We start from the raw sequence: 26,804 nt of genomic DNA on the forward strand, positions 1-26,804 counted from the left end.
AGGTAGTCGCAGAGGGAACAGTCTTTACAGAAAGTGGACAGGGGTGGGGAGAGAAATATATCCCTGGTGGTGAGATCCGTTTGGAGGTGGCCAAAATGTCGGTGGATGATGCGATTTATGCGGAGTTTGGTGGGGGTGGAAGGTGAGGACCAGGTCTTTCCCTTGGGGTGGGGGAGTCCAGAACTAGAGTGACACCTGGTCTCACCTTTAGGGAGAGAGGGGAAAGATTTAAAAGGGACCTAAGGAATACCTTTTTAATGCACAGGGTGGTGCATGACTGGATTGAGCTGCCAAAGGAAGTGGAGGAGGCTGGTACAATTACAACATTTAAAAAAAGCATCTGGATGGGTGTATGAATAAGAAGGGTTTAGAGGATTATAGGCCACGTGCAAGCAAATGGGACTAGATTAATTTAGGATATCTGGTCAGTATGGATGAGTTGGACTGAAGGATCTGTTTGTGTTATACATCTCTATGACTCTGACTTTAGTCCAAGTAACTTCCATGCTAACTACAAAATCCTATATTACTTTGCCCAGTTTGGAATAACTTTAGCAAAGGAATGTGAAATATCCATTTTTTAAAGGATTATTTTACTGTAGCCATCCATCTCTTTCCCTCCCACCTAACCTTTTCATTCCCAAGCTGCTCTCAAAAGATAGTCATTGTCACGGATGTGACAACAAACCTTGACATTTCTATATCGCCACCGGCATATTGCTGCAGCTTGCGCAGCTCTGGCTGAAGAAAGTTGTCCAACAAATAGTATGCAAAGTTGATCTCCTCGGGAGAAGCCACATGCCACTGAATTCCTAACTTCCACAGGTCTCCAGGTCTTCCCCAATCCTACAAACATGTTTTGGAGAAAGGGAGAGATGGAATGTAAAATGTACATTGTTAAATTCAATGACTCAGTAAAGACATTCAAATTGATCAACAATACAATACATATATGCAATATTGTATTTTGCTGTGGCATAATCAAAAATAAAACTAAATGGATACATCTTTATCATATTTTTAAATTATAAATGTATACCTTAATTGGCAAGTACTCTGTGAAAGCTTTATCAAAACCACCTGGCACACTGCAGTACTCTGTCGGATAGATTAGTGTAGTTGAACGAAGTAGATGATGCAACAGGTTTCCAGCGAGAATATATCCCTGCTTACATTTCAGGTGCAGTGTTCTTTGCAGAATCTTTATAAGTTGGTCCTTGTAAGGTAGCAACTTATCACCATCTACACGTGTTATCTGAAAAAAGTAACCGTCTATCTTGAAGCCATGTAAATTCAAAATAACTTTAATTTGGAAAAATAAAGTCAAGAACATTTAACTAATATTTATGCTTTTGACTGTGTTCTCTTCCATTTTGGTTCCAAGTTACCCAGATAGCTAGTATTGATATACTCATCACATGATATAATTTAGTATTACCAGATGTTCTAACACATAATGGGAGCCCAAGTTCAGTTCCTACATTTTCGGAACTCAACATTATAAAAAGGGAGTTAACAAGAGAGTCCAAACAAAGTGTCTAAAACAGAACAAACTGAAAGAGAGAAGCAAAAAAAAAATTTAATACTGTCATGGATGTAACACAGGACAATTACCATTATCATCTTTGAGGTACGTTTCTTCACCTCTACAGGTTATGATTCATTTTTAATATTTACCTCTGATAACAGTTGGAGATTCCAAAGCAGTTCCTTATCTAACTCCTGTTCCTGGAACACATCATCATCTACAAAGAAAAAAAATGTGTTACATGTTTCATATTTTATAAAGCCCCCTCCCAAACAACAGATTTACATTCAAACTCTCAAGGAAGATGAGAAAAGCAATGTGATAAGATTTAGACCATCTGTCCAGGAAAAAAAAGCCCTTTAATTTCTCCAACAGGTGGTCCAAGTTCTTAAGATTTTGTTCTGCTTCCATTATCATTGCAAGGAGGTGCAGTTCATTTTTCTCATTTCTAGAAAGCTTGTATGTCTTCACACCACATATCTCAATAGCGATTTGCATCTGACTACTTCTAGCAGTCCTGTTAGCCTGTCAATGACCTCTTAGACTTCTAGGATATTGTAAGCTGTTATGAGACCTCAACTTATGCCAGATAATTTTTCGGTTATCTTTTTACTCCCACGTTCAGATTTCAGGTGAAAAGCAACAGTCTCACCAGACACTACCAAAAGAGTACACATATCTTTACACTCTAGAAAAAGGCCATGCACCCTTATCTTTTGTTTTCTAGCCTCAAACCAATTTTGTGTCATATTTTCCCTAATTCCACAGTCCAAACTAGATCTTTACTAGAGACGGCACGGTGGCACAGTGATTAGCACTGCTGCCTCACAGCGCCAGAGACCGGGTTCAATTCCCACCTCAGGCAACTGTCTGTGTGGAGTTTGCACATTATCCCCATGTCTGGGTGGATTTCCTCCGGGTGCTTTAGTTTCCTCCCATGGTCCAAAGATGTGCAGGTTAGATGCATTGGCCATGCTAAAATTGCCCGCAGTGTTAGGTGAAGGGGTAAGTGTAGGAGAATGGGTCTGGGTGGGTTGCTCTTCGGAGGATCGGTGTGGACTTGTTGAGCCGAAGGGCCTGTTTCCACACTGTAAGTAATCTAATCTAGTCTAACTAATCTAATCTAAACCTCTCTATGATTGCTTAGAAAAGCATTTAAAAGCTAAAGAACCAAACCAACACCACTTTTTCACATGTCCTTTCTGTACATTTTTCTCAGAAATTTGATGTCGTTTTGGGCACAGCCTTCCATTTATGAAACAATGTTGAAAAACTTGGGTCAATTCAGATACCAGATATCAAGAGACAAGGCACAATCATATTTACACGTACGTAAACATATTTGGAATCACATCCTTCCATTCTGAAATTTGTTGCCATAATATATTAGCCACTCCAGTTTCTAATCATGTGCTGCTGCCCAGGGTATATGGTAGCACAAACCTTACAGATCAGACAGTTAGAAGAAACAAAATTCGTGTGCACAATGTAATGGTCATTACCTAACATTGTGGCATACTTATTTTAGAAAGAGAGACACAGCTGACGATTTATTCTGATATCACATGCTTATCAGAGGACACCTCACCGGGTGTTTAAGCACCTGTCAACTTTATTTTTTAAAAAAAGAAAAAAAGTCTTTAAATCATGTGGATGCTAGAAAACAGAAAATGCTGGGAAAACTCAACAGGTCTGACAGCATCTGTGATGAAAAAGCAGCGTTAATATTTCGGGCGCAGTGATGCTTCTTCAGAAAACTTTAAGGAGAGCCATTGGAACAGAAATGTTAACTATGCTTTCTCTCAAAAGATGCTGCTAGACCTGCTGAATTTTCCCAGCAATTTTTGATTTTGTTGCTTTAAAGATTCATCTGGTTTCCTGGACAATACGTTGATCAGACCAATCTTTAACTTACTCAGAGAGGGGTACTTTTTCATTTAAAAAAGTTCTGGTTTTAGACATAGGAAGTCCATTCTTACAGCAATAAGAAATTGCTGAAATTATTAGAAATTCTGATGTAAATAGGAAATTGAGCTTTGTGTAGTCAAAACTGAGTCAAATGGATTGGTGTCCTTCCTCAACATCCATTATCATTGCAATACTTAGAAATTTCAGCTCTTTAAACAGAGGGGGTTCGGTATTTACTTATACAGTGGAGCATACTAAAGTTTTAAATCAATGTGAAAAAAACATAAGTAACTATAAAAATAAAAACAAATAACTAAAAGGGCTGGTAAGACAGCAAAAATAATCTTCAACTATAATGTTAAGACTAGAAATGACACTCAGTCTGATGTTGACCAACTTTAATAATTCAACTTAAGGACTTAGTACTGTCATCACAATACTAACTGAAGTCTTGAGAACATTGAAAAATAAGGAGTGGAATTGTTTGGTCCTACCAGGTTTGGAATAGTTAATATATTCACTTAATATTGCAACAATGATGCCTCATACATTGAAAATAAGGGAATGAATTATACCAAAGATACTGCAAACACCTATGCACATCTGAATTGACATCTAACCCTCATACAAGTTGAAACAACTTGCACTGAAAACTCAGCGTAATCTTTATCCAGCATCCTCCTTCCAAATATAAATTCGTTCTGAACAACTTCTCAGCACTCCAAGGTACACGTTCAAGTTCATAATTACCACATAATTAGTGTCATCGATTTGTAGTAAAACATTAATACTTACTGATGGTTAGTTGGGCTATTACATTACAGCAGTGTGGTACAAATCGCTTTAGAGCAGCTGCAGGACGACACTAGAAAGTAAATAAGAAAATTAACTGCATTTCAGAGATGTCAAAGCAGACGTTTTTTTATTGCAGTTTTTAAGTGCAGTTAATAGCAAACATTCAGTATTTCTCCAGACTCTCATACATGCAATTCAATCTTATTCCAGTAAAAGCAGACCATTTTGCAAACTTTCATCAATATTACAGACAGCTGCTACAATGATGCATCATTTGTCTAAATGGAGCAATTATAAAGGCCATCCAGATCTTCCACAACACCACCATTTTAACAGCAGAATGTTTTTCTAGATAAAGTGAACATTACAAATGGTACAGAGGCACTCTTACAAAGCTGGATCAGGATTATAACAACAGCTTTTGTTAATGCCAACAGAGAGCAAGAAATCAAGTAACTATCAGCTTGTACAATTGAATGATTGATACCCCATCCCATCCTGGAGTAGATGCATGACCATGTCATAAAGCAGGGCTTGTCAATCAGAAACTGATGCAAAGCGCTGCATTTTAAAAAAAACATGTTACACTGTATGAAGGTGACCATAATTTCAATGATTTCTAGGTGAAATCAATTTGCAATCCTTCATCTATTACAACAATTCTAATAATTACAAACCTTAGAAGCTGCCCGACACATGTCTGCCACCATTCTGCCAGCAACACGGGTTTCAAAAATATTGGTTGTAGCAAAGTTAAACACCTTATCCAAAGCAACCTACAATTAAATAGGATAAACCAATTACAACATTAGATATGCTTGTTTTGCTCAAACAAGTTCTCTTTTCCTTTGTTACCTTCTACTCTTCCAGAAAGTATGATAAAGAACCAGCATGGTTTTAAGAAAACTAGCATAGTTACACTGAGTGTTCTTGCTGATTTGTGCATAAAATGCTCAGATCATCTCACACCGGCATATACTAACATTACATTTATAGTTAATCAAAACTAATGGTCATAAGTACTGTGAAAAACTGGAGAGCATTTGGGACATTAAAAACATCTCTATGTTGGTGTCACTTGGGCAAAAACAGGCAGGTGATTAATGAAACCAACATCACCTCAATCTTTTCTGTTGAGCATGACCTTGTATTTCAATGAGACACTAACTTATTTGGCAACTGTTGACAAGAACTAGTGCACAAACCATGCTCTCAACTTCAAATACTCAATTTAGTGCCTTTGCTTTTTTTTGTCAATTGCAAAACACATTCAGATCGTAATAGAATTTTTTGAAATTAGAGTAATTTAATGAAGGCCTTGAGGGCGCAAGCATCATATAAAATTCAGATTTTCCAACCACATAGAACTAAGTTTATTTCTGCAACAAAACTAAATTTACATTTTAACTAAACTAATAAGTTTTGTTGCTAAATAGCATTGTAACTAGATAACTAGTTGTTGCTTCAGAGATAATCTTCTACATTAAAGGACAGCAACAGAAACAAAGCTCTGGGTGAAAGCAAATAATTTTTAGAAACCACAATACAACACTTCCTTCTTATAGATTTACAGATAACTAACTAGGTAGGATTGGAATCAATATACCAGAAAAATCTCTTTGGAGCACTGTGTGAGAACTGTACTAAAAGTTGAAGAGAGTCCCAATTCCACCAAGCTTTCCAAATGAGTCATCTTCTCAGTTTCTGTCTCTTCTCTTGTTTGTTCCAGTGTACTAATTTCAATCAAAGCAAAACATCTAAACCCAAACAAAACAGATGTAAGTACACTAAAGTATTCAGCCATTCAATTCTCTATACACTGAAGAAAATGCATCTTTTGGTTAATCACTCCTGTAGAAAAACAGCTCAAATGGAGTTTAATCAAAGCAAAATTGTATGACTGAGACTTGGAAACTATGGAAACATGATACAGTAAAAAGAAAAATTGCAAGAGACAGATGACACTTATCCTTAAATTGTTTAGAAACATGGAAAGTGACTTCATACAACGAATCTCAGAACTCCTACAGTGCAGAAAAAGGCCATTTGGTCCTCCTAAGAGCATCCCACCCATACCCAGCATGCTACCTTATTCCCATAACCTCACATTACCATGGCTAAAACCACCAATACTGCACATCATTGGACACAGATAATTTAGCTTGGCCAATCCACCTAAACTGCATGTTTCGACAGTGGTACAAAACCACAGAACCCATTAGAAACCCACACAGATACAGGGAAATTGTGCAAAGCTCACACACAGACAGTTGCACATGCTGGAATCAAACTCTGGTCTCTGGCGCTATGTTAAGCGGTGCTATCCAGTGAGCCATCGTGCCATCCTATTTTGTGACGCAGTGATTCTCATGCAGATGATCACTGAATACTGGAGTATGTTGACTTTAGGGATAAATTCATAAAGGATCACCAAACATGAAATGCTAACTTCTCGCTTGACAGTTGCGGTCAGATTTAAAAGTAGTATGCTGTTTTGATTACATATCCATTGGTCTTTGCTCCATTTGCTTAAAATATTTGAATAAATCAGGACAAGTCTGATTATCTGTATAGTCAACATATTCCTATCCAAGAAACTGTTTTGACAAGTGACAACCCACTTGGACTTTGTTTTTATTAATTTGTGAGCCAAGGACTTTCTGGCTAGCCAGTATTTATTGTCCATCCCTAGTTGCCTTGCGATGGTGGTAGTGAGCTGCCTTATTGAACCGCTTCAGTCCATGTGCTCTAAATAGACCCACCATGCCATGAGAGGGGGAATTCCAGGAGTTTGATCCAACAACAGTGAAGAAACAGCAATATACTTTCAAATCAGGGTGGTGAGTGACTTGGAAGGAACTTGCAGGTGGTGTTCCCATGTATGTGCAGCCCATGTCCTTTGAGATGATTGTGGGTTTGGAAATTGTTTTCCAAGGATCTTTGAATTTCTTCTAGACACGGTGCCAATACGGAGCAAGGGGAGTGGATGCTTATGCATGTGATGCCAATTAAGTGACCCGTTTGGCCCTAAATGGTGTCAAATTTCTTGTGTATTGGCAGCTCCAACCATCCTGGCAAGAGGGGAGTATTCCATTACATTTCTCACTGATGCCTTAAAGATGGTGGACAAGCTTTGGGAACTCAGATGGTGAGTTACTCACTACAGTATTCCTAGCCTCTAACCTGCTTCTGTAGCCATTATGTTTATGTGGTGAATCCAGTTGAGTTTCTGACCAGTAGTAACCCCCAGGATGTTGATTTGGGGAGGTGGGGGGGTGGGGTGGAATTCAGTGATGAATACACCATTGAATGTCAAGGAGTGCTGGCTAGATTGTCTCTTATTGGAGATGGTCATTTCCTTTCACTTGTGTGGCACAAATGTTACTTGTCATTGGTCAACCCAAGTCTGGATATTGTCCAAACCTTGATGCATTTGAACACTGACTGCTTCAATAACTGGGTCATCATGAATGGTGGTGAGCATTGTGTAATTATCGGTGACTACTTCTTATGAAGAAGGAGGGTCGTTGGTGAAGCAGCCGAACATGATTGGACCAAGCACACTACTTCCGTAGAGATGGCCTGGAACTGAAATGACTGACCTCCAACAACCACTTTCCTAAGTTCTAGGTATGACTCCAGCCAGTGGAGAGTTTGCCCCCGATATCCAGTGATTCTAGTTTTGCTAGGACTCCTTGATGCCACACTCAGTCAAATGCAGCTTTGGTGTCAATGGCTATCACTCTCAGCTCCCCTCCAGAATTCAGCTCTTTTGTCCATGCTTGAACCAAGGCTGTCATGAGGTCAGGAGCCAAGTGGCCCTGCAGGAACCCCAACTTTTGGTCACCTTTGGTCAACTTTTTGTCAACGTCACCTTCTATCACTTTACTGATGATGGCCTAGAAACTCTGAACATGCTTCTAATAGTAGATGAAAAGTGCTAAATAAGAAAGGAATTAATAAAAAACAATTAGCACTCATTAGAAGAGTTCAGTGTTGAGGAAGAGCTGAGTGGCATCAGACACCTGCACCACTGCTATTGCTAATTTAAATAAATGACAAGTTCATAAACTTTATGGCTCAGCAGTTGCAAAAAAAAAGTGCTAAATGAAAACATGTGGCAATGAAAACAAATGTCCTCTCATGTGTCAACCATTTCTGGCCAGTTTTACATTCTCTGCCATCTGCCCAGGAAAATCAGTGTTGCGTCCTGAACAACCCAAAGATTTCCATATATTGCTGAGTTTGCACATTCAGAACTGATACAAAGAAAATTACATCGAGCAACCAGTAGAGAATTAAACACTTAATGAATATTAGTTGCATAAACTAATATTTATGGAGTTTCCCAAATCAAGCAGGTTTAGAATGACAATAACTACTTAGGGTAAAATCATAATATTTCCTGTGGGAAGGTAATTCGGAACAAGGAGACAGTATCTTAAAATTAGGACTTGGCCATTTGGGACAGAAAATGCATCTTTCTGAATATGCAGGACAGCAAAAATCTGAAATACTCTTCATCCAAAAGGTTATGGAGTATCTAAGTGACTAAACATCAAAGCTAAAATCAATAGTATTTTTTGTGAAATATGGTATCAAGCGATATACTGTAAGTCACTGAGATGTACATTTGATCATGATATAATGGAATAGGCTACATGGTCTATTCCTGAGTTTTTTGTTTATTTTATTAGTCTACTAACAGTTACTTACACAGCTCATTCTGAAATCATGAACTTAATATCAATTTCCTTATTATTCAGTATGACACATACAGCTACATTTAACATGTTTGTGTTCATGTTTATTTCAGAGGACACTTCAGAGGATATTTGTTTTCATTGCCACAGATTGTAGGCTTTTTGCAACTGCTGAGCCACTGTGTTTATCTGTTTGTAATTATAATTGAGACAGCAGACGGATCACTCATTATCCAACCTACCCAATTGCTCAAGACTTTAATGAATTGATAGACTTTTATTAAAGTGATTTCAACTCTGATTTCACTTATACAAACATTAAAAACAGCAATGGCTTAAGATGGCAATTCACCACCACCTCAAGGCCAATAAAGGACAATAAATGCTGAACTTGGCAAAGATACTAAAGTTAAAAAAAAGCACTGTGCAACTTAGATTTGTTTAGAAAATGATTAAAACAGTCAGCAAGAATGGTCATTTGACTTTACACAATATCTGAAACATTAATGTATAACGTTGAAAATGCTATCATCTAATCTAATTGGCAATTGATTCACATTTGAAAAGTTCATTTTTTGTGAATATGCAAATTAAGATGCACCCTCTTCCTGGTTCAATTGCTGTGACTAATTACATGTGCATCTGAGTTGATAATGTCTCCTTAAGGGGATGGACCACTTTGATAAAAAAAAACACCAACTGGCACATAAATGGAATCTGTTTATTCCAAAGGAATATAAAAATAATTTAGACACTCTGCTTTGTTCGCCTCCGCAAGATCTGCATAATTCAATATACAAGGAGAAGTGAAGTGTGCAGATGCTGGAGTATCAGAGCTGAAAATGTGTTGCTGGAAAAGCGCAGGTCAGGCAGCATCAAGCTTATGCCCGAAACGTCGAATTTCCTGTTCCTTGGATGCTGCCTGACCTGCTGCGCTTTTCCAGCAACACATTTTCAGCCATAATTCAATATACTTCCATTTAAGCTTAATTTCTATGTTATGACAAACTGGAACTGCGTACATTGTGGTCCATGTCTAAAGGAGGGCTCTAATTCTTTATTTTTTTCCACTTTATACTGAAAACAACTATAATGTTTGACTTGTAACTTATTTATTTTTCTACATTGTACCTAAGATGGCACCAGAAATGGTGACTTCGTACATTTTTCACTGTACTCCTGCATCCCTGTTCTTAAACATGACAGTAAACTTAATTTTAATTCTATTTGCTTGCATATGTTGACATTTACAGTTGTTAATCTGAAACAGATATTTGTCAGACTTTTAGGAAGGAGTTTATAAATTTGCTACCAATCTAATTTAGAATTTATTTAACAAACAATATGTGAACTGTTACTATAATGATTCATAAATCTTAGATGTACCTGTCCATAAATTGAAGAACAAAATCTTCAAATTCAGCTGTGGCTGAGCAAAGCTCCCTCTCTACCTAAAATAGAAGAAAAAGTATGCCATTTCAGGTAAAAAAAAACATAAATTTAAAAGATTTTATAAACACAGTTCAAGCAGAATCACAACAGAACAAAGTAGCCCACTTAAGTGGCACCCCGCCAAACACCTTCAACATTTGCACTCTGCACCGCTGTTGTATGTTGGCAGCAATGTACATCACTGGCCATTCCATTCACTCCTGCTCCTTCCAAACCTGTGACTTCTGCTTAGAAGGACAAGGTTAGATGGATGAGAACAGCACAACCTATTTGTTCTACTCCAAGCCATATTCTATCCAGAGTTGAAAGTATACTGGTGGTTCTTCACTGTCACTAAGTCAAAATCCTGGAACTCCCTCCGAACAACATTGTGGCTTTGATCAACCCCCAAGGACAATGGCTGATCAAGAAGGTAGATCAAGTACATTCAAGGTCAGTTAGGGATGGGCAATAGTGCTGGTCTAGCTAGTGAAACCCACATCCCACGAATGAACTAAAATTTTTTTTTCATATTAAGATTTTTGTGTCCCCTCACTCTCACTTTATACCCATTTTCCTTCTTGAAAGGGGTGATTTTTTTTGCTATGGGACAGTTTTATTGGGTCAGGGAAAACAGTTGTCCCAGACAAAATGTAATTCTTTGGCAGGGAATTTTACACTGCATTGACATCCCATACTTCTACTCAAGCCCACAACTAATGAGGAGAACCACACCTTGCTTCAACTTAATCAGTGGTCAGTTAAAGTGACTTCTACAGGGCCTACCATTCCCAGTCATACGGTCAGCTGCTCACTGCTCCCAGCAATACTGCTGTGACTGTATTCAGTCCCCAGTGGAGATGACTGCAGAAGCCAAACACCAAGGCAAGTTGGAGATGCGTCAGAGAATTTTCAGGTCCAGGCTAGACAAACGGAAACAAATGGTCCATGCAAAGCTGGGCTACCCAAAACCATTCATATGCAAAAATGGAACAGGGGCTGAGGGTATTTGCATTGTGCCCAATTTTACACCATCAACCAACTGTAACTCAGACCCAGGGAAATGCAAAATTCAGCCCTTGCGCAAAAGATAGAAGAGTGCTTGTCTGTAAGAGGTATCACACCTAAACCACTGTCAGACACGAACAAAATGACCTGCCAAGCAGAGGTGGCTTTGTGATTAGTGCCTCAATGTTGAGAATATTGACTTGGGACAAGGGGCTGCTTTTGACCTCCTTTCTTGCCACGAGATTTGGAAAATTGTGTGAAGTGACTTAAATAAAAAAAACTTTGATGTATCTGCTCTAAATTGTCTAAGTTCCCAAAGCAAAAGTGTTGGAATTAATTGTTGCCTTGTAAGTCATAACTTCAGTTCCAGGTTTGACAACCTAAGAACAAGATAGCCACCTGATGAAGCAATAGCAAGGAAAATGGTCCCACAATCAGTTCTGCTGTATCCAGTTATGAACTGCAGTGATCTATTAGAAACTGAATGAGGGGGTTCCACAAACATCCCCATCCTTTAGGATGGGAAAGCCCCATGTTAGCCCAGAAAGCAAAGCTAAATGGTGCATTTGCAAACAAGTCAGTAGTGCTTAGCAAATGATCCATCTCGGCATGCTCGTGAAATCCCCATGAAGACAAATGCCAATCTACAGACCCTTCCATTCACTCCACATGAAAACAAGAAATACCATATACAGAACAACCTCAATTAGCCAAACGAGACAGGCGGGGAGTATTTTGTTTGGATAACAGTTTGGATAATGGGTAGAGTTTTTACTGGACCTTGAGATCTTGTTCAGATAATCTGAAATTCAGATAAGTGAGGTTCGGATAATTGAGGTTGTTCTGTATATTTTAGTAATAGTCAATCGCGTGTAAAAATCAACTCCTATGTTTGGTCAAATAACCTAGAATTTTCCATATATCCCATGTAAAAGTTGACCCTAGTTCTTCACAGATAACAGATCAACATTTATGAGTCAGGTGTGCTGGCCGTCACATCCCACTCCAGCTTTCCAGTCTGCCAGATGTTCCGCTCCACTCCTGATTTTCCAGTCCACTGGCTGTTGTGTTCCACTCCAGGTTTTCCGAATTACCGTAATTCATTTTTTGCTTTATTTGTTTAAAGATCAATTGAGCTTCTGCTGACAATACAGTATGAATTTTGACAGGCATGATTTTCAGCCTTTCAAAAGTAATAATAGTCAACCCCATAGATTTAACCAAAAAGTAGTCAAGAAAATTTGACTATTACTCAAACGTCTCAGGCAACTGACTGAGTGGAGTTTGCACATTCTCCCCGTGTCTGCGTGGGTTTCCTCCGGGTGCTCCGGTTTCCTCCCACAGTCCAAAGATGTGCAGGTCAGGTGAAATGGCCATGTTAAATTCCCCGTGTTAGGTAAGGGGTAAATGTATGGGTGGGTTGCGCTTCGGCGGGTCGGTGTGGACTTGTTGGGCCAAAGGGTCTGTTTCCACACTAAGTAATCTAATCTAAATAAAAGTACATATGGTAGCCGAAAGCATTTGGAAACAACAAGGGCTGTGGTCTCTGGTGACAATACTGAAGCTGTAGAACAGAACATATGCTCCAGAGCAATTTATGGCCTTCGCGAAATTGATTCAAGACACATCTGCAAGACAGGCATCTATCTGGAATACTATTTCTAGATGCATGACCCAACAAGTTTGAGAGATGGGAGGGGGGGGTTGGTGGCAACAGACTTCCAGCATCATAGCAGCAGGCCAAATGCCACTTACAATGAGTTTCAGTCACTTGTTCTCTACAATCCTTGGTTTTCAAACATATCTGATCTCAGTCCACACGAAATTAAAGAAAAAATTTACACACGAACCACCAAAGGACAGGTCGTCCCACTGATTTCCATTTTGCTTGATGCCACAATTCTTGAATTATTCAAGCCATGGGAAGGCTACTTCAAACCTGCCGTCATCACAGGATGTGTTCAAAGAAATATTTGCTGGGCAATGTCTTGCAGACCAATTGTAGATGACAAAGCCATCAACCTCACAACAACTATCTGACTGGTTCTGGAGTTGTTCAACAACTTGCGGGTATACAAGATACTAGCAGCCTTCAGAAAGCTGCAAAGGCAGATAGTGCATCTTTTTCTCCAATAAAATATTCAAAGCTTGAAGCATACCAGTTTAATTTCCCCCACTAGTCGATGTAATCTGTGTCCTTTAACCATTAACTAACAGACTTTGCAGTTAACGTAGCAATCACTTGTACCTCATGCAAAGAGATGAAAAGAATCTAGTGACATGAGATTGAAGAACATCAAGTCCTGGAACAAAAGGATTCTCACCAACCCTGCAGACTGGGTCATTTAATTGCTTCCCCACTTTTATTTTACCCCTTCCACCCATAACACCTATGCAATAATAATCTGACATAAAAGCAGTTGGATAACCATCAACGTGGTGAAAGACCACTTTTCATCAGTTCAAAACTGGTTGGTCTGCTAGAGTTCTCCTTGACTATGCATTTTAGACTGCAATGCTACAAGTACTGGGAATACAATTTTAACTGGTGCTCTGAGCCACCTGCCATTTAGAAAAAATTAAGTGATGTTGGAGAAAAGGCAAGCAAAGTTCTGAAGGCAATGGCAGACTACATTAATGGCCCTTAAGTGTCATGTTGCAGAAACAGTTGCCTTTTGATACTGGAGTTGGTCTTCGTTTGGGATTAAAAGGATTTTAAAATTGAATAATTGATTAGGTGTTAATGAGTGTCACTTGTTTGAAGAGTAAGTTTTTTTATATAATAAATGGATTATTTTTAGTTAATTAAGGAAGCCTGGTGACAGTCTCTCTTATTCTGGGTAGAAGAACAAAAAAGAAACAATTCGGCATTTGAGTGACTGAATCAGTACATTAATACAAATGGTGTAACTAGTATAGTTGTGGGGCTTGATCATCAGTGTATTCCACTCATCATTGTCACTACACAAGGTCAGATTACATGCTGAGGAATACAATAATGCTTTTTAAAAAAGTCTGATCACATGCTGTGGGTATCAATGATGTGTTTTATTATCTGGCCCTAAATGCCCTTCACAAAGCTGTGGTGTGACCTATTTTTTATTCATTAAGGTTGTGTGGGCTTCACTGGCTAGACCAGCATTTATTACTCATCTCTAATTGCCTTTCAGAAGGTGCAGATGAACTTCATTTCATGTGGTGTAGGTACACTCACAATGCTACTATTTCCAAGATTTTGACCCGGCATAGAACAAATGCCGGAGAAGCGGACTGAGTATGGTCACAGTTGAAAGCCTTCTGTCATAGCACACCAAAACGCTGAAAACTGTAGAGCCCCTCAAGGCTGCATGTCCAATAAGAAATATGATCAACAGTATTGAAACTATATTAAAGTGCCTCAGTGATATATGTTGAAAAAGGTTTATTTCTGCTGCACTGTCATTTACAATTTGCCTCATGTTGGCATGGAATATATACTGTAAATATTAGTTATTACAATCTATGAACTCAAACACTTTTCGTACTGCTGCGCAGTTTTCAAGATCTGTGCAAAACAGCGACTTTTAGAGACTGAGTCAACGGGTCCAAATGCCAGATAACGTACATTTTTGGGAAAAGCACAATAGTACGCACAAGTCAGAAGCAGTACGGAATACTTTCTCCTTTCCTGTATGAATGGAGTTCCAACAATACATGATTCAACACCATTCATATCAAGGTAAGTTGCTTCTAAAGAAAGGTAGCTAGACCCAAACACCGACTCTGCTTTTTGTTTTCAGTGCAATTTGCTTGATCAGCAATCCAAAGACCACTTTAAATATTCGTTCTTTCCACCACTGGTGGCAGCAGGATGCATCATAGACAAGATGCAGTACAGCAACTTGCCTAGCCTCCTTTCAGTCCTAAATACCTAGAAGGAAAAGGGGGCAGTTGGATGGTAAGAGACAAAATACACAAGAATACATATTGGTATTTTCTTCTGAAAACCAGTGCAAACATGATAGTCATATCCTGAGCTATAAAATTACAAAGCTTAAAAGTTATGTTTTCAATCATTTCTTCAGCCTTCCTTAAATTAACTTATTTTTAAGGAAACAAACACTTTTGATGACTTTTAAATGAAATTACCTCTGAAAGATCATTTCTCTCTTGCAAAACTGACGAACAGTCCACCAAAGGCACAAGAGTAGAAAATGTAGCTATAAATTGGAATGTGATCTACATGGAAGTAAGAACAATTTTTTTTAAATGCAAAATTTTACAAAAATTAACTTAAACCAGAACTATACCTTTATTAATATGTTTGTATCACATTATTTTTCAAGAAACACAAATAAAACATCAAGATATTTCCAATGTCCACAATCAGCAGTCCGTAGGCTTTTTGCAGTATTATTTTCTATCAATTTAGAAAACATAGTTGGACAAATATAATAACCACCAGTATCTATAAATAACAAATAATGAACTTCCTCACCTATTCTGGGACATGTGCCTCCATACTATTACTTGACTTCTGGATTAGAGTTTTTCAAACTCAAACACAGTTTACGGCGTAGTTTTATCAATTTCTTAACAACTTATATTTATGCAGTACACTGATCATAATAAAACATCAAGGATTTTCACAAGGGCATTCAAAAAACATGACATCAAATCACATATGATGACACTAGGACAGATGCCCAAAGTCTACTCAAAAAAGGCAGATTTTGCAGATTGCCTTCAAGATAAGGAGGTTTCGACAGCTGAAGGTGTCAAGCAAAAGTCAAAACATTAAATCAGGAATTCTCCTCAGAGCAGAATTAGAGCAGCAGTCATATTGGGAGTTGTAGAGCTGGAGGAGATAGCAGAGATAAAGAAGGGACAGGTTATGGAAGGATTTGAAAACAAGGATAAGAATTTTAAAATATTGGCATAATTTATCTGGGAGCCGATGTATGTCCGCAAGAACAGGTGTGATGGATAAATGATATACAGTGAGAAAAAAAATTGAGAATATTTGACTTAATTCCATAAATGTCTAGTCACACATGTAAGAACATGCTTATATACCATGCACTTGCTGAAATCATTTGGGTCCACTCCGGGTAGGGCTCTCATTAATAGAGGTAGCATGTGTGTTGGGCCTTCAGGGAACCATTTTCCTCCAGAAACCAGACTGCGAGCAACTCCTATTACACAGCTTAGGGTCGCTGTGAGTTGGTGAGGTTCTGTTAAAGTTTGCAATGCAGGATATGTTCTAAGATTAAATTCAAAACACAGAAGTTACATTTAAAAGATTGCTCTCAAAAATAATGTACAACTACGATAATATACAAATAAATAAATTTATCTATCACAAAAATAAATTGAATTATAACAATTTGTATTTATTGTCTCCCTTTTCATTAATCTTTGGGAGTCACCCATTTTCTAGTAGTCAATGTTATTGTGTAAACGCAGTGTTAAAAGCATCAGTCTTGTTTTAGATATTTTCGTTCTAAAGAGTCATTTCTATAACAAAGGATCTCATGCCTTGTACAACACTGCCAAATACAATACAATACAAACCCTCCTAATTTGAAGATAGTCCTTTTCCTCGTGTCACATTGGATACCACTCCACTGCTTTGGAATGCACCACATGACCCAAATAACAAAACAAGGCCTGACACAAACGGCGAAGTGCAAGAGAAAAATAAATAGAATAGTTATCACTGTGACAAAGTACTTCGAAAAATACTAGGGAAGCTGATGGGTCTGAAGACCAATAAGTCTCCTGGACCTAATGGGATGCATTCTAGGATATTAAAAGTACTCACTACAAAGATAGAAGCAGCACTGGAAGTAATCTTCCAAGAATCCTTAGATTCTGGAAAAGTCCCACAAAATTGTTTGTCATTTATTCAAAAGGGGCAGGAGACAAAAAGCAAGTGACTATAGGTCAATTAGCTGAACATCTGTTATTGGAAAAATGATAGAGTCAGTTAGAAAGGACATAATAGCAGACATTATAGAAATATCAGGTATGATCAAGCAAAGTCAGCATGGACTCAAAGAGGAAACCACGTCTGACAAATTTATTGGAATTCTTTGAGGCGGGAACAAGCAGGATAGGTAAAGGGGAAGTTGCGGATATAATATAATAGAGCCCAAGGTGTGGAAGTAGTATATTAGCATAGATGGACAACTATCAAACTAACTAGGACAACACAGAGGCTCAGTGGTTAGCACTGCTGCCTCACAGCACTAGGGACCTGGTTTCAATTCCAGCCTTGGGCAACTATCTGTGTTTGCACATTCTCCCCATATCTGTGTGGGTTTCCTCCAGGTGCTCCCGTTTTCTCCCACAATCCAAAGACATGCAGGTTAGGTGAACTGGCCATGGTAAAATTGTCCATAGTGTTCAGGGATGTGTTGGTTAGGTGCATTAGTTAGGGGTAAGTGTAGAACAGGAGGGGAATGGGTCTGTGCACTTTACTCTTTGGAGGGTCGGTGTGGACTTGTAGGGCCGAATGGCCTGTTTCCACATGGTGGTGAGCCTATGATTAACGATTCTAATCAAAGAGAAAAGGTAGAATAAGGAGCTGCATTCCAGGATGGTGACCTGTCATTCGTGCAATCCCTCAGAAATCAGTCCTGGAGCCACAATTATTTACAATATATATTAATAACTTAAATGACTAAAGTGAATATATGATCAAGTTTTCAGATGGGACAAAAATAGGTGGGAAGGTAAGTGATGAAGATGACAGTCTGCAGTGGAATCAAGATCAGCATTTAACTTTTTTTTGACTTTCTACTTAACAGGTTAAGCAAGTAGACAACTTGGCAGATGGAATAGAATACGAGAATGTGAGGTTATGCAGAATAGCAGGAAGAGAAGCTGAATATTATTTAAATGGAGAAAGACTACAAAAAGCTACAGCATAAAGGGATTTAGGAGTCCTCATACACGAATCATAAAAAAATTAGCATCCACATTCAGCTGGTAACATGGAGGAAAATGGAAACGTTGGCTTTTGTTTCCAAGAGAATGAAGTCTTGAAATAAGGCTTAAAAAATTTCTTCTTAATACTAAACAAGGCTTGAGTCAAACCACAGCTGTAATACTGTGAACAGTTTTGGTTCCTTTATGTAAGGAAAGGCATATTGGCGTTGGAGGCTGTCTAGCAAAGGGTCACAACGCTGATCCCAGCGAATGAGAAGCTTGAGGAGATGTAATATAGTAGCATTTGTGAACAAACATGTTTCCTGACTATGGCTAAAAATAATTGCATATAGTAATGCAATTACAGCAGGCTAGGGTGCGAACGAACATTTATGATATGCGATTAAATGCAAGATGTCACAGACCACAAAGATTGGGAAAGCCAACCCACCTGAAAAGGTTTCTGAGAATGTCATGAACCACCTGTCTAAATTAAGCTCCAACACCCACCTTTCTTAAAACTCCAGGTGGGCCCTGAAAATTTCACCCACATAGCCCCTCTAAAATTGTATCCTTCAGTTGTTGTGTTTTTATTACTTTCTTCTGACCAAAATGAATTACTTCACATTTCTTGACATTAAACTTCATCTGCCACTGGTTCCCCCCACCCATCACCCCATCCCACCAACTTGTCATTTTTAAGTCTACATTAACATGTGTGTGTCTGTGGTTCACATTATTTCCAAGTTTAATAATACTGCAAATTTTGAAATTGTGTCCTGCACATTAAGCTGAAAATGTGTTGCTGGAAAGGCGCAGCAGGTCAGGCAGCATCCAAGGAGCAGGAGAATCGACGTTTCGGGCATGAGCCCTTCTTCAGGAATCTGCAGTCCTCACTTTCTCCTGCACATTAAGGACTAGGTTAATAATAAAAACCTGAAACCTTTTCAATGGAACCATGTCTGAAACAAGATTCTTCCTTGCAGTAAAAACAACATTTTGGTTACAGGTCAATCTGCTATAATGTGCATTTCATTAACACAAATTTGCTGTAACATGATTAACAAATTGGGGACACTTTTTAATGCCCAAACTTTTAAAATGTACATTGACTGTAACACAATTACATCGCTAATACTTTAAGCACTGTTTCTAAAGCATGATTTTTCTATAATGCAGAGCTGCACCAGAATGCAACTACTATGTTGTAGAAAAACCTTTTGTATTTATTCCCAGCTAATTTAAGAACTAAATTATAACAACTTTTACAAAATCTGTGGCATGCTATCTTTTGACACAACCACGGAATCACTTGGATATTTCAAAAGGAAATATTTTGTTAACAAGTTTTAAAATCCATTCTAAATATGTTGAACAGATTTAAACCATTATTTTCAGAACTGCTTACAATGACACTAAGTTATTGGCTTGCAGATATGTTACAGAAGTAATTAAGTGATGCAAACATTAAAAAAGGCAGGCATAATTTAAGACTTACTTTTCAAGTACAGGTGGGATGACCAGCTCTGGCCGCATCAAAGCCAAATTTTGAAGGGCCTGAGCAGCCTCCAGACTTCCAGTCTTACTGAACATAGCAAGCAATACAGGTTGCTTGATGCTTTCCACAAAATCAGTAATGTCCTGCTCTGTCAGTTTGTGGCTATCTGGTACAACATTTAGCCAACTTTCCTTTTTGTACCGCTCTCTGTGCAATCTTCTCACAACACTAGCAGGCAAGCGTTGTAACAATTTCATTAGTTTCATCTGTTCAAAAATAAATCAATTCCAAATCTATTAATTGAGAGGAAGGAAAGAGGAATTTACATGAATCGTGACAGATTATGATAAAAATTAGTTCTAAATATGAGATATTACACATGCAAATCAAATACAATTCTTGATAGGTTTTCTCAGAATACAATGGGACTTTGATCAGGTGGACAAATGGGCCTAGGAATGAGAGATGAAGTTTCATTTAGGTATATGTGAGGTGCTGCATTTTGGTAGGGCAAATCAGGGCAGGGATCATACACTTAATGCTAAGGTTCTGGGCAGTGTTTCTGAACAAAGAGACCTTGGGTTGCAGGTTAGTAGTTTCTTGAAAGCGGAGTTGCAGGTAGACAGGGTAGTGAAGACATGATTCCTGATGAAGGACTTCTGCTCAAAAGATCGATTCTCCAGATCCTCTGTTGCTGCCTGACTGCTGTGCTTTTCTGGCATCACACTCTCAACTCTGATCTCCAGTATCTGTGGCCCTCATTATCTCCCAGTGAAGGAAGCATTTCGCACACTTGCCTTTATTGGTCAGTGCACTGATAATAAGAATTGGGAGGTCAACTTGCAGCTATACAGGACACTGGTAAGGCCACTTTTGGATGACTGCGTTCAATTCTAGTCTCCCTGCTATAGGAAAGATGTTGTGAAATTTGAAAGGATTCAGAAGAGATTTACAACGATGTTAACAGGGTTGGAAGGCTTGAGCTGAAGGAAGAGGCTGAATAGGCTGGGGCTATTTTCTGTGGAGTGTCACAGGCTACAGGGTGACCATACAGAAATTCATAAAATCATTTGGGGGCATGGATAGGGTGAATAGTCAAGATGTTTTCCCCAGGGTAGGAAGTTCAAACGAGAGAACATAGGTTTACGGTGAGAGGATAAGGATTTAGAAAGGACCTATGGGGCAACTTTTTCCACACAGAGAAGTGGTGCATGTATGGAATGAGAAGCAAGAGGTGATAGTGGAGGCGGGTACAAGTACAACATTTAAAAAGCATATGTATATAAGAAAAGGATGGGTTTAGAGGAATATGAGCCGAGTGCTGGCAAATGAGACGAAATTAATTTTGGATATCTGGTCGGTGTGAATGAGTTGGACTGAAGCATGTGTTTCCTTGCTATTCATCTCTATGACGCAGTGACCCAAGTCAAGTGCAAGACAACTGGGAATATATAAATACACAAGTATGAAAAGGATGTAAAAAAAGAGAGGAAAGGAAGATAGAAATGATAGCTCCATGCTTGCATTAATAAAAGCACAATGAATAATTTCCTGCATTTAAAATTTACCTTTATTATCCTTATATAAAATCTAATAACTGACATGTTTATTACATGTAATTTCCTCCTTTGGATTTAATTGTCAATTTAAAAAAAGCATGTAGAATAAAATGTGTGGAGTAGAAAAAAAATTCAGTATCAAGGAATGTTAAAATACCAATAGTAGCAAAATATAGGTGCCCTAAAACCATCTAAAAGTCTGTTTTCAAATTGTGCATTGTGGAAAATTGGCACTGCAAAAACTTTGGAAAAGCAATATCAGTTAGGCAATAGGAAAGTTATATAGAGCAAAATTGTAAGTAACAAATTAAAAACAAAGCTGGGGCAATGATATAAACTTTCCATACATAATCTTTAAGGTCCCAAATATAAACATTGGAAAAAAATAGTAGGGAGAAATAAAAAGGAAATAATTTAAGTAACTTCTGTTTTTATTTTAATAAATGGACGAAAACTAACATTCAGTTATGACAGTCTTTTCCCTTTGAAAAGGACAATTCATTTTCAGCTAATTTTTATACATGTTTAATTATGTCCCAATTTTACAACAAGTAGAAAAGTTTAGCATTAAGGGATGAAGAAAGAACGTTAAACTATTTATCCAGTTGGGGGTGAAAGCTACGGTATGACAAACTCCTGCTTTGATAAACTCCACATTTATTTAAAGTAATAAAGTCTATAAGAAATGAGACCAAGTTACTGTGAAAAACATTAAGCAAACTCTCTGCTATGCTCCAAGTACTCCTGAAAAATATTATATTCCATATCAAATATACCCAGCTATGCGCATTGGCATGCAGGTTTCTGAAATCTGCAAAATCCATTGGACAATTTAGGGATAGTCAGAATGGTTTTGTATGAGGGTAGTAGTGCCTCACAAACTTCATTGCTTTTTTTTGAGGAAGTAACCAAAAAGATTGATGAGGGCAGAGCGGGAGACATTGTTTCCATAGCATTTCAGCCTTTGACAAGGTTTGCACAGCAGACTAATTATGCAAGTTAGATTACATGGGATTCAGGTTGAGCTTGCTAACTGGATACAAAATTGGCTTGACAGTATAGGACAGAGGGTAGCTGTGAAGAGCTGTTTTTCAGACTGGAGGCCTAGGACCACAGACATTGGTACTGGGTCCTCTTTTGTTTGCCATCTATAGAAATGATTTGGATGATAATTTTGGAGGCATGGTAAGTAGATTCGAGGATGACACCAAAATTGATGGTGTTGTGGACAGTGAATGTTATTTAAGATTACAAAGAGATCTTGATCAGTTGCAGCAATGGGCTGATAAGTAGCAGATGGAGTTTAATTTGGATAAATATGTGATATTGCATTTTGGGAAAATAAACAAGGGCATGACTTATACAATTAATGGTCAGGTCCTGGGTAGTGCTTTGGAGCAGAGACCGAATTCAAGCACATCTTTCTTTGAAATTTGAATCACAGACAGACAGGATGGTTAAGGAGGGACTTAGAATGCTTGCTTTCATTGCTCAGACCTTGGCATACAGGAGTTGGGATGTGATGTTGAGGTTGTACAGGCCACAGGTGAGGCTTCATCCAGAGTACTGTGCACAGTTCTGTTTGCCCTTCTATAGGAAGGATATTATTAAACTGGAGAGAGTTCAGAAAAGGTTTATTTAGATGTTACCAGGAATGAGGGATCGAATAATAAAAATAGGCTGGAGCAGAAGAGGTTGACGGGTGACCATATTGAGGTTTATAAAATCATGAGGGGCATAGATAAGGCAAATAGTGACAGTTTTTTTTTCCTTAGGGTGGCGAATTCAAAACTAGGTGACATATCTTTAAGATGAGAGGTGAAAGATTTAACAGGGCCAACTTTTGCTTTTTTAGAGTGATTCATATGTGGAATGAATTGTCAGAGGAAGTGGTGGATGCAGATAGAGTAACATTTAAAAGACAATAAATACATGAATAGGAAAAGTTTGGAGGGATAGGGGCCAAACGCAGGCAAGTGAGACGGGTTTAGTCTGGGAATATGGTTGGCATGGACTAGTTAGATCGAAGCGTCTGTTCCTACGCTGTATGACTAGAACTCTAAGCTTTATCCTGACAGCAGGGCTGCTTTACTGGCAATGCATACAAGTGAATTTAGTTTCTGTCTGGATTGGAAGAGTAAGCCATGTGGTACAATGGTAGCGTTCCTACTCTGGATCAGAAAGTCTGAGTTCAAGCCCACCTCCCCATGAGTGTATCACAAGTTTGAACGTAATACTTAAAAAAATTATCTGCCTCATCCAGAAGATACAGGCATTTAAAAAGACAAAACTTTTCATGCCTAGGATTGAAACAACTTGGGTGGTGGCCCAAAAGCAGTATTGGATTGGCTTATCAAGAACAGCTGTATTCAATTCCATTGCAGTTAAAAGAATTAAATACCAGAATTAAATGTGGCCAACTGGATATTACTTGTTTTGCATCACTGCCAGATACGCTGTTTTTATCCAGCAAAGTGTCAACTGATTCTGCTCCTCCTTGAATCGAATGTTCAGTTATGTTTATGTAGCCTTGCTCAATGATGTTTCAAGCTACTGACTTTGAGACAAAAATGTACAAGAGTCATAGGAGTTATTCAGGGTTCAGTTTTGAGATACTACAACAGGTCCATTGAGATATGCATTAGGTATAGTTTGAATATTTAATTCACACTATTGGTACTGGCAGTCAAGAAAATCCATTGAAATAAGTAAACAGCTAAACAGGCATAACAAGAATCAGAAGTACCTACCAACCATCTCCCATTATTAGAAGGATGATAGAAGGATGCAATGCTGTTAAAAAATCCATTCAAATGCTTCTGTGCTAATTTACTGGGACCACCCTAACAAATTAAAAGATTTGAAAGTTAATCAAATTGCGTTTCAGAGTGACATCCAATGACACACCACATTTTAATTCAAAGCGGAAGTCATTTTCAGACAAAAACATTTTGCACAATATGAAGACGTTACTTTCTCCAGTCTAAGTACGTGCCTTAATAGATAAATTCACAGTTGAAAATTACCTACAGTTTTAACCGAATAACACTATTTGAGGAATTTGCGAAACAAGATCAATAAGCGATTGGGGCTGCAAAAGTGAGCAAAATGAATCAGAACAGTTTAGTAAAAATAGCTGAATCATCAACACATCCTTCTCTTCATTCACTAAGAACATAAGATATTGGAAAAGGAGCAGGCCATCGGGCCCTTCAAGCCTGCTCCACTACTCAATAAGATCAAGGCAGAACTTTGCGTGGCCCCACCTCCACTTACCTGCCTTCTCATCAGCTGACGATGATGTCACGATAACAAATCTGATTGGACACAAAAAAAAGCAAAGTAGGGCAGGGCAGGACTTAGACACTTAATGGCAAGGTCCTGGGGAGTGTTGCTGAACAAAGAGACCTTGGAGTGCAGGTTTATAGTTCTTTCAAAGTGGAGTTGCAGGTAGATAGGATAACGAAGGCAGCATTTGATACGCTTTCCTTTGTTGGTCATGAGAAAGTCTATAGCCTTAAAACTTGTCTTTAAACATTTAGACCAAAATGTAATGCTGAATTATAGAACACATTTACTGCACTAGAAAATAGACAGGTAGGAAGGCTCAGAAAAAGGGGGGGAACTTAAGGAAAGCAAAAGATAGGGACACCTGTGCTCACTATGTGATAACAGGATGCTGTAAAACAATTAAGAACATTTGCCTTAGCATCAGTGAATCTGTGTGAACACGACACCAAGTGATAGCATTCACAGCCATTCCCTTGTGAAATTAATGACAGTGTTTGATTCTGACCCTGAAACAAAACTTGGTACTACCAAAACCTTTGTAATTAATGATCAGTGGCTGCCAATTATAATGGATTCTTATTACTCCTTGCAAGCGGAGCAGTCAGAGAGAAAAAAAATCTTTGCTGTTACAAAGCTCTGACTTGAGACTTGAAAAGGACACTAGAGAGAGATAGTGATAGAGATAGAGATAGATAGATAGATAGATAGATAGATAGAGAGAGAGAGGGAGAGAGAGACCTGTTTAGTGCCGAGGCTGTTGAAGCCAGTAGAAGATTAACTCTTGGATTGAATTTAATTGCATTTTGGGACTTTATGAGATTGAGTAGCCACTACCATTTATTAAATACAAACTCTAAAAGATAATATTGATGAAGCCTTAACTTACTTGCTGTTCTTGCAGACCACTCTACAGACCTTATGGGCTGTTCCACTGTCAATTCTAATTAATCAGATCTAATGTCTCATTTGAATGTGAATCACAAACTTGAAAAAAAGGCATGTTTAATTCAAGACTAATTAAATCACTTTAAATACAACCTTGCAGTAACATTTCAGCCTCCAGGACAGAATGATTCTGTGCTTAAGATAAAGAACAGGAATCTGCTCCCAGCTTAAAAGTATTCTAAACCCAACATTGAAGAGAATCTGACACAATCGGTCAGGAAGCCATTTTATAGTCAAAAGTTTGCCCTTCTTGATACGAAGCCATTTCGTAAAACAATGTTATCAGACATGCGAGCTGTGCAAGGTTACCTTATGACTTCGCCCACTTAATTTAGACTGGTACTTCTTTATAGGAACTTATCTCGCCTGCAGATGCCTAACTCAACTGGGTATGTTTTTCCCACCTGATGGATAGCTCAAGGCCTGTAGGAGTGATCAGTTAAGCGCACACAATCTGTCAATTAACTTTTCTTCCTTATGAATTACTGTCTTTCACTGTAATTTGTCTAATTAAGAACATGCAATGCTTTTGTAAACTTTTGTATAAAGGAAGCCACTTTGTATCAGTATATCGGAGTAGCCTGCTAGAGCGATTGAAGAGCTGGTACCCTACTCTCCTAGGTTCTTAGAACTTAATTTAGCTTATAGGTATCAGTGCTATGTTGTGACAGTGATGCTATTAGTGAATAAAGGGGATGACTAAAATTAAACTAATCTGTCTGTAAGAGGTTTTTAATTCCAAACTTCCAAAGAGTATGATCTCCGGGTTGAACCAAGAGTGAGGCTTTATAGGTATCAGTCCACAAGGGATTCCCTGGGCTCTCGCAAATCTGCACTTTAACAGTCAGAGCATTGAGCATAGGAGTTGGGAGGTCACACTGCAGCTATACGGGACATTGGTTAGGCTGCTTTTGGAATACTGCGTGCAATTCAATATGCAAATGGACTGGGTAAATGTTAGGTAAAAACAATGACTGCAGATGCTGGAAACCAGATTCTGAATCAATGGTGCTGGAAGAGCACAGCAGTTCATGCAGCATCCAACGAGCAGGGTAAATGGTGTTCCCATTGGATCCAAAGAAAGGAAATTCATGGAATGGCTTTTTGGAACAGCTTGTGATGGAGCCCAGAAGTGAGCAGGCTATTCTGGACTTAGTGCTATGTAATGAGCAGACTTTATAAAAGATCTTAAAGTAAGGGAAGACTTAGGAGACAGCAATCATAAT

The 26,804-nt window shown here is 38.4% G+C and overlaps 1 protein-coding gene across 1 annotated transcript in view; it reads right to left on the reverse strand.

Annotated features, from left to right (window-relative positions):
• Window positions 1-26,804, reverse strand: part of LOC132819766 (proteasome activator complex subunit 4-like) — a 190,210-nt gene that overhangs the window by 106,291 nt on the left and 57,115 nt on the right. The window contains exons 9-19 of the mRNA XM_060831502.1: window positions 24,093-24,185; window positions 19,784-20,049; window positions 16,429-16,615; window positions 15,502-15,591; window positions 10,321-10,385; window positions 5,838-5,988; window positions 4,909-5,007; window positions 4,232-4,301; window positions 1,678-1,745; window positions 1,040-1,255; window positions 689-846 (exon numbers count right to left, since the gene is read on the reverse strand). Coding sequence (XP_060687485.1) covers window positions 689-846; window positions 1,040-1,255; window positions 1,678-1,745; window positions 4,232-4,301; window positions 4,909-5,007; window positions 5,838-5,988; window positions 10,321-10,385; window positions 15,502-15,591; window positions 16,429-16,615; window positions 19,784-20,049; window positions 24,093-24,185 — 1,463 coding nt within the window. The remainder of the gene's footprint in view (window positions 1-688; window positions 847-1,039; window positions 1,256-1,677; window positions 1,746-4,231; window positions 4,302-4,908; window positions 5,008-5,837; window positions 5,989-10,320; window positions 10,386-15,501; window positions 15,592-16,428; window positions 16,616-19,783; window positions 20,050-24,092; window positions 24,186-26,804) is intronic.

The sequence above is a fragment of the Hemiscyllium ocellatum genome, chromosome 10 (genome assembly GCF_020745735.1).
Source record: "Hemiscyllium ocellatum isolate sHemOce1 chromosome 10, sHemOce1.pat.X.cur, whole genome shotgun sequence".
Lineage (NCBI taxonomy): Eukaryota > Metazoa > Chordata > Chondrichthyes > Orectolobiformes > Hemiscylliidae > Hemiscyllium > Hemiscyllium ocellatum.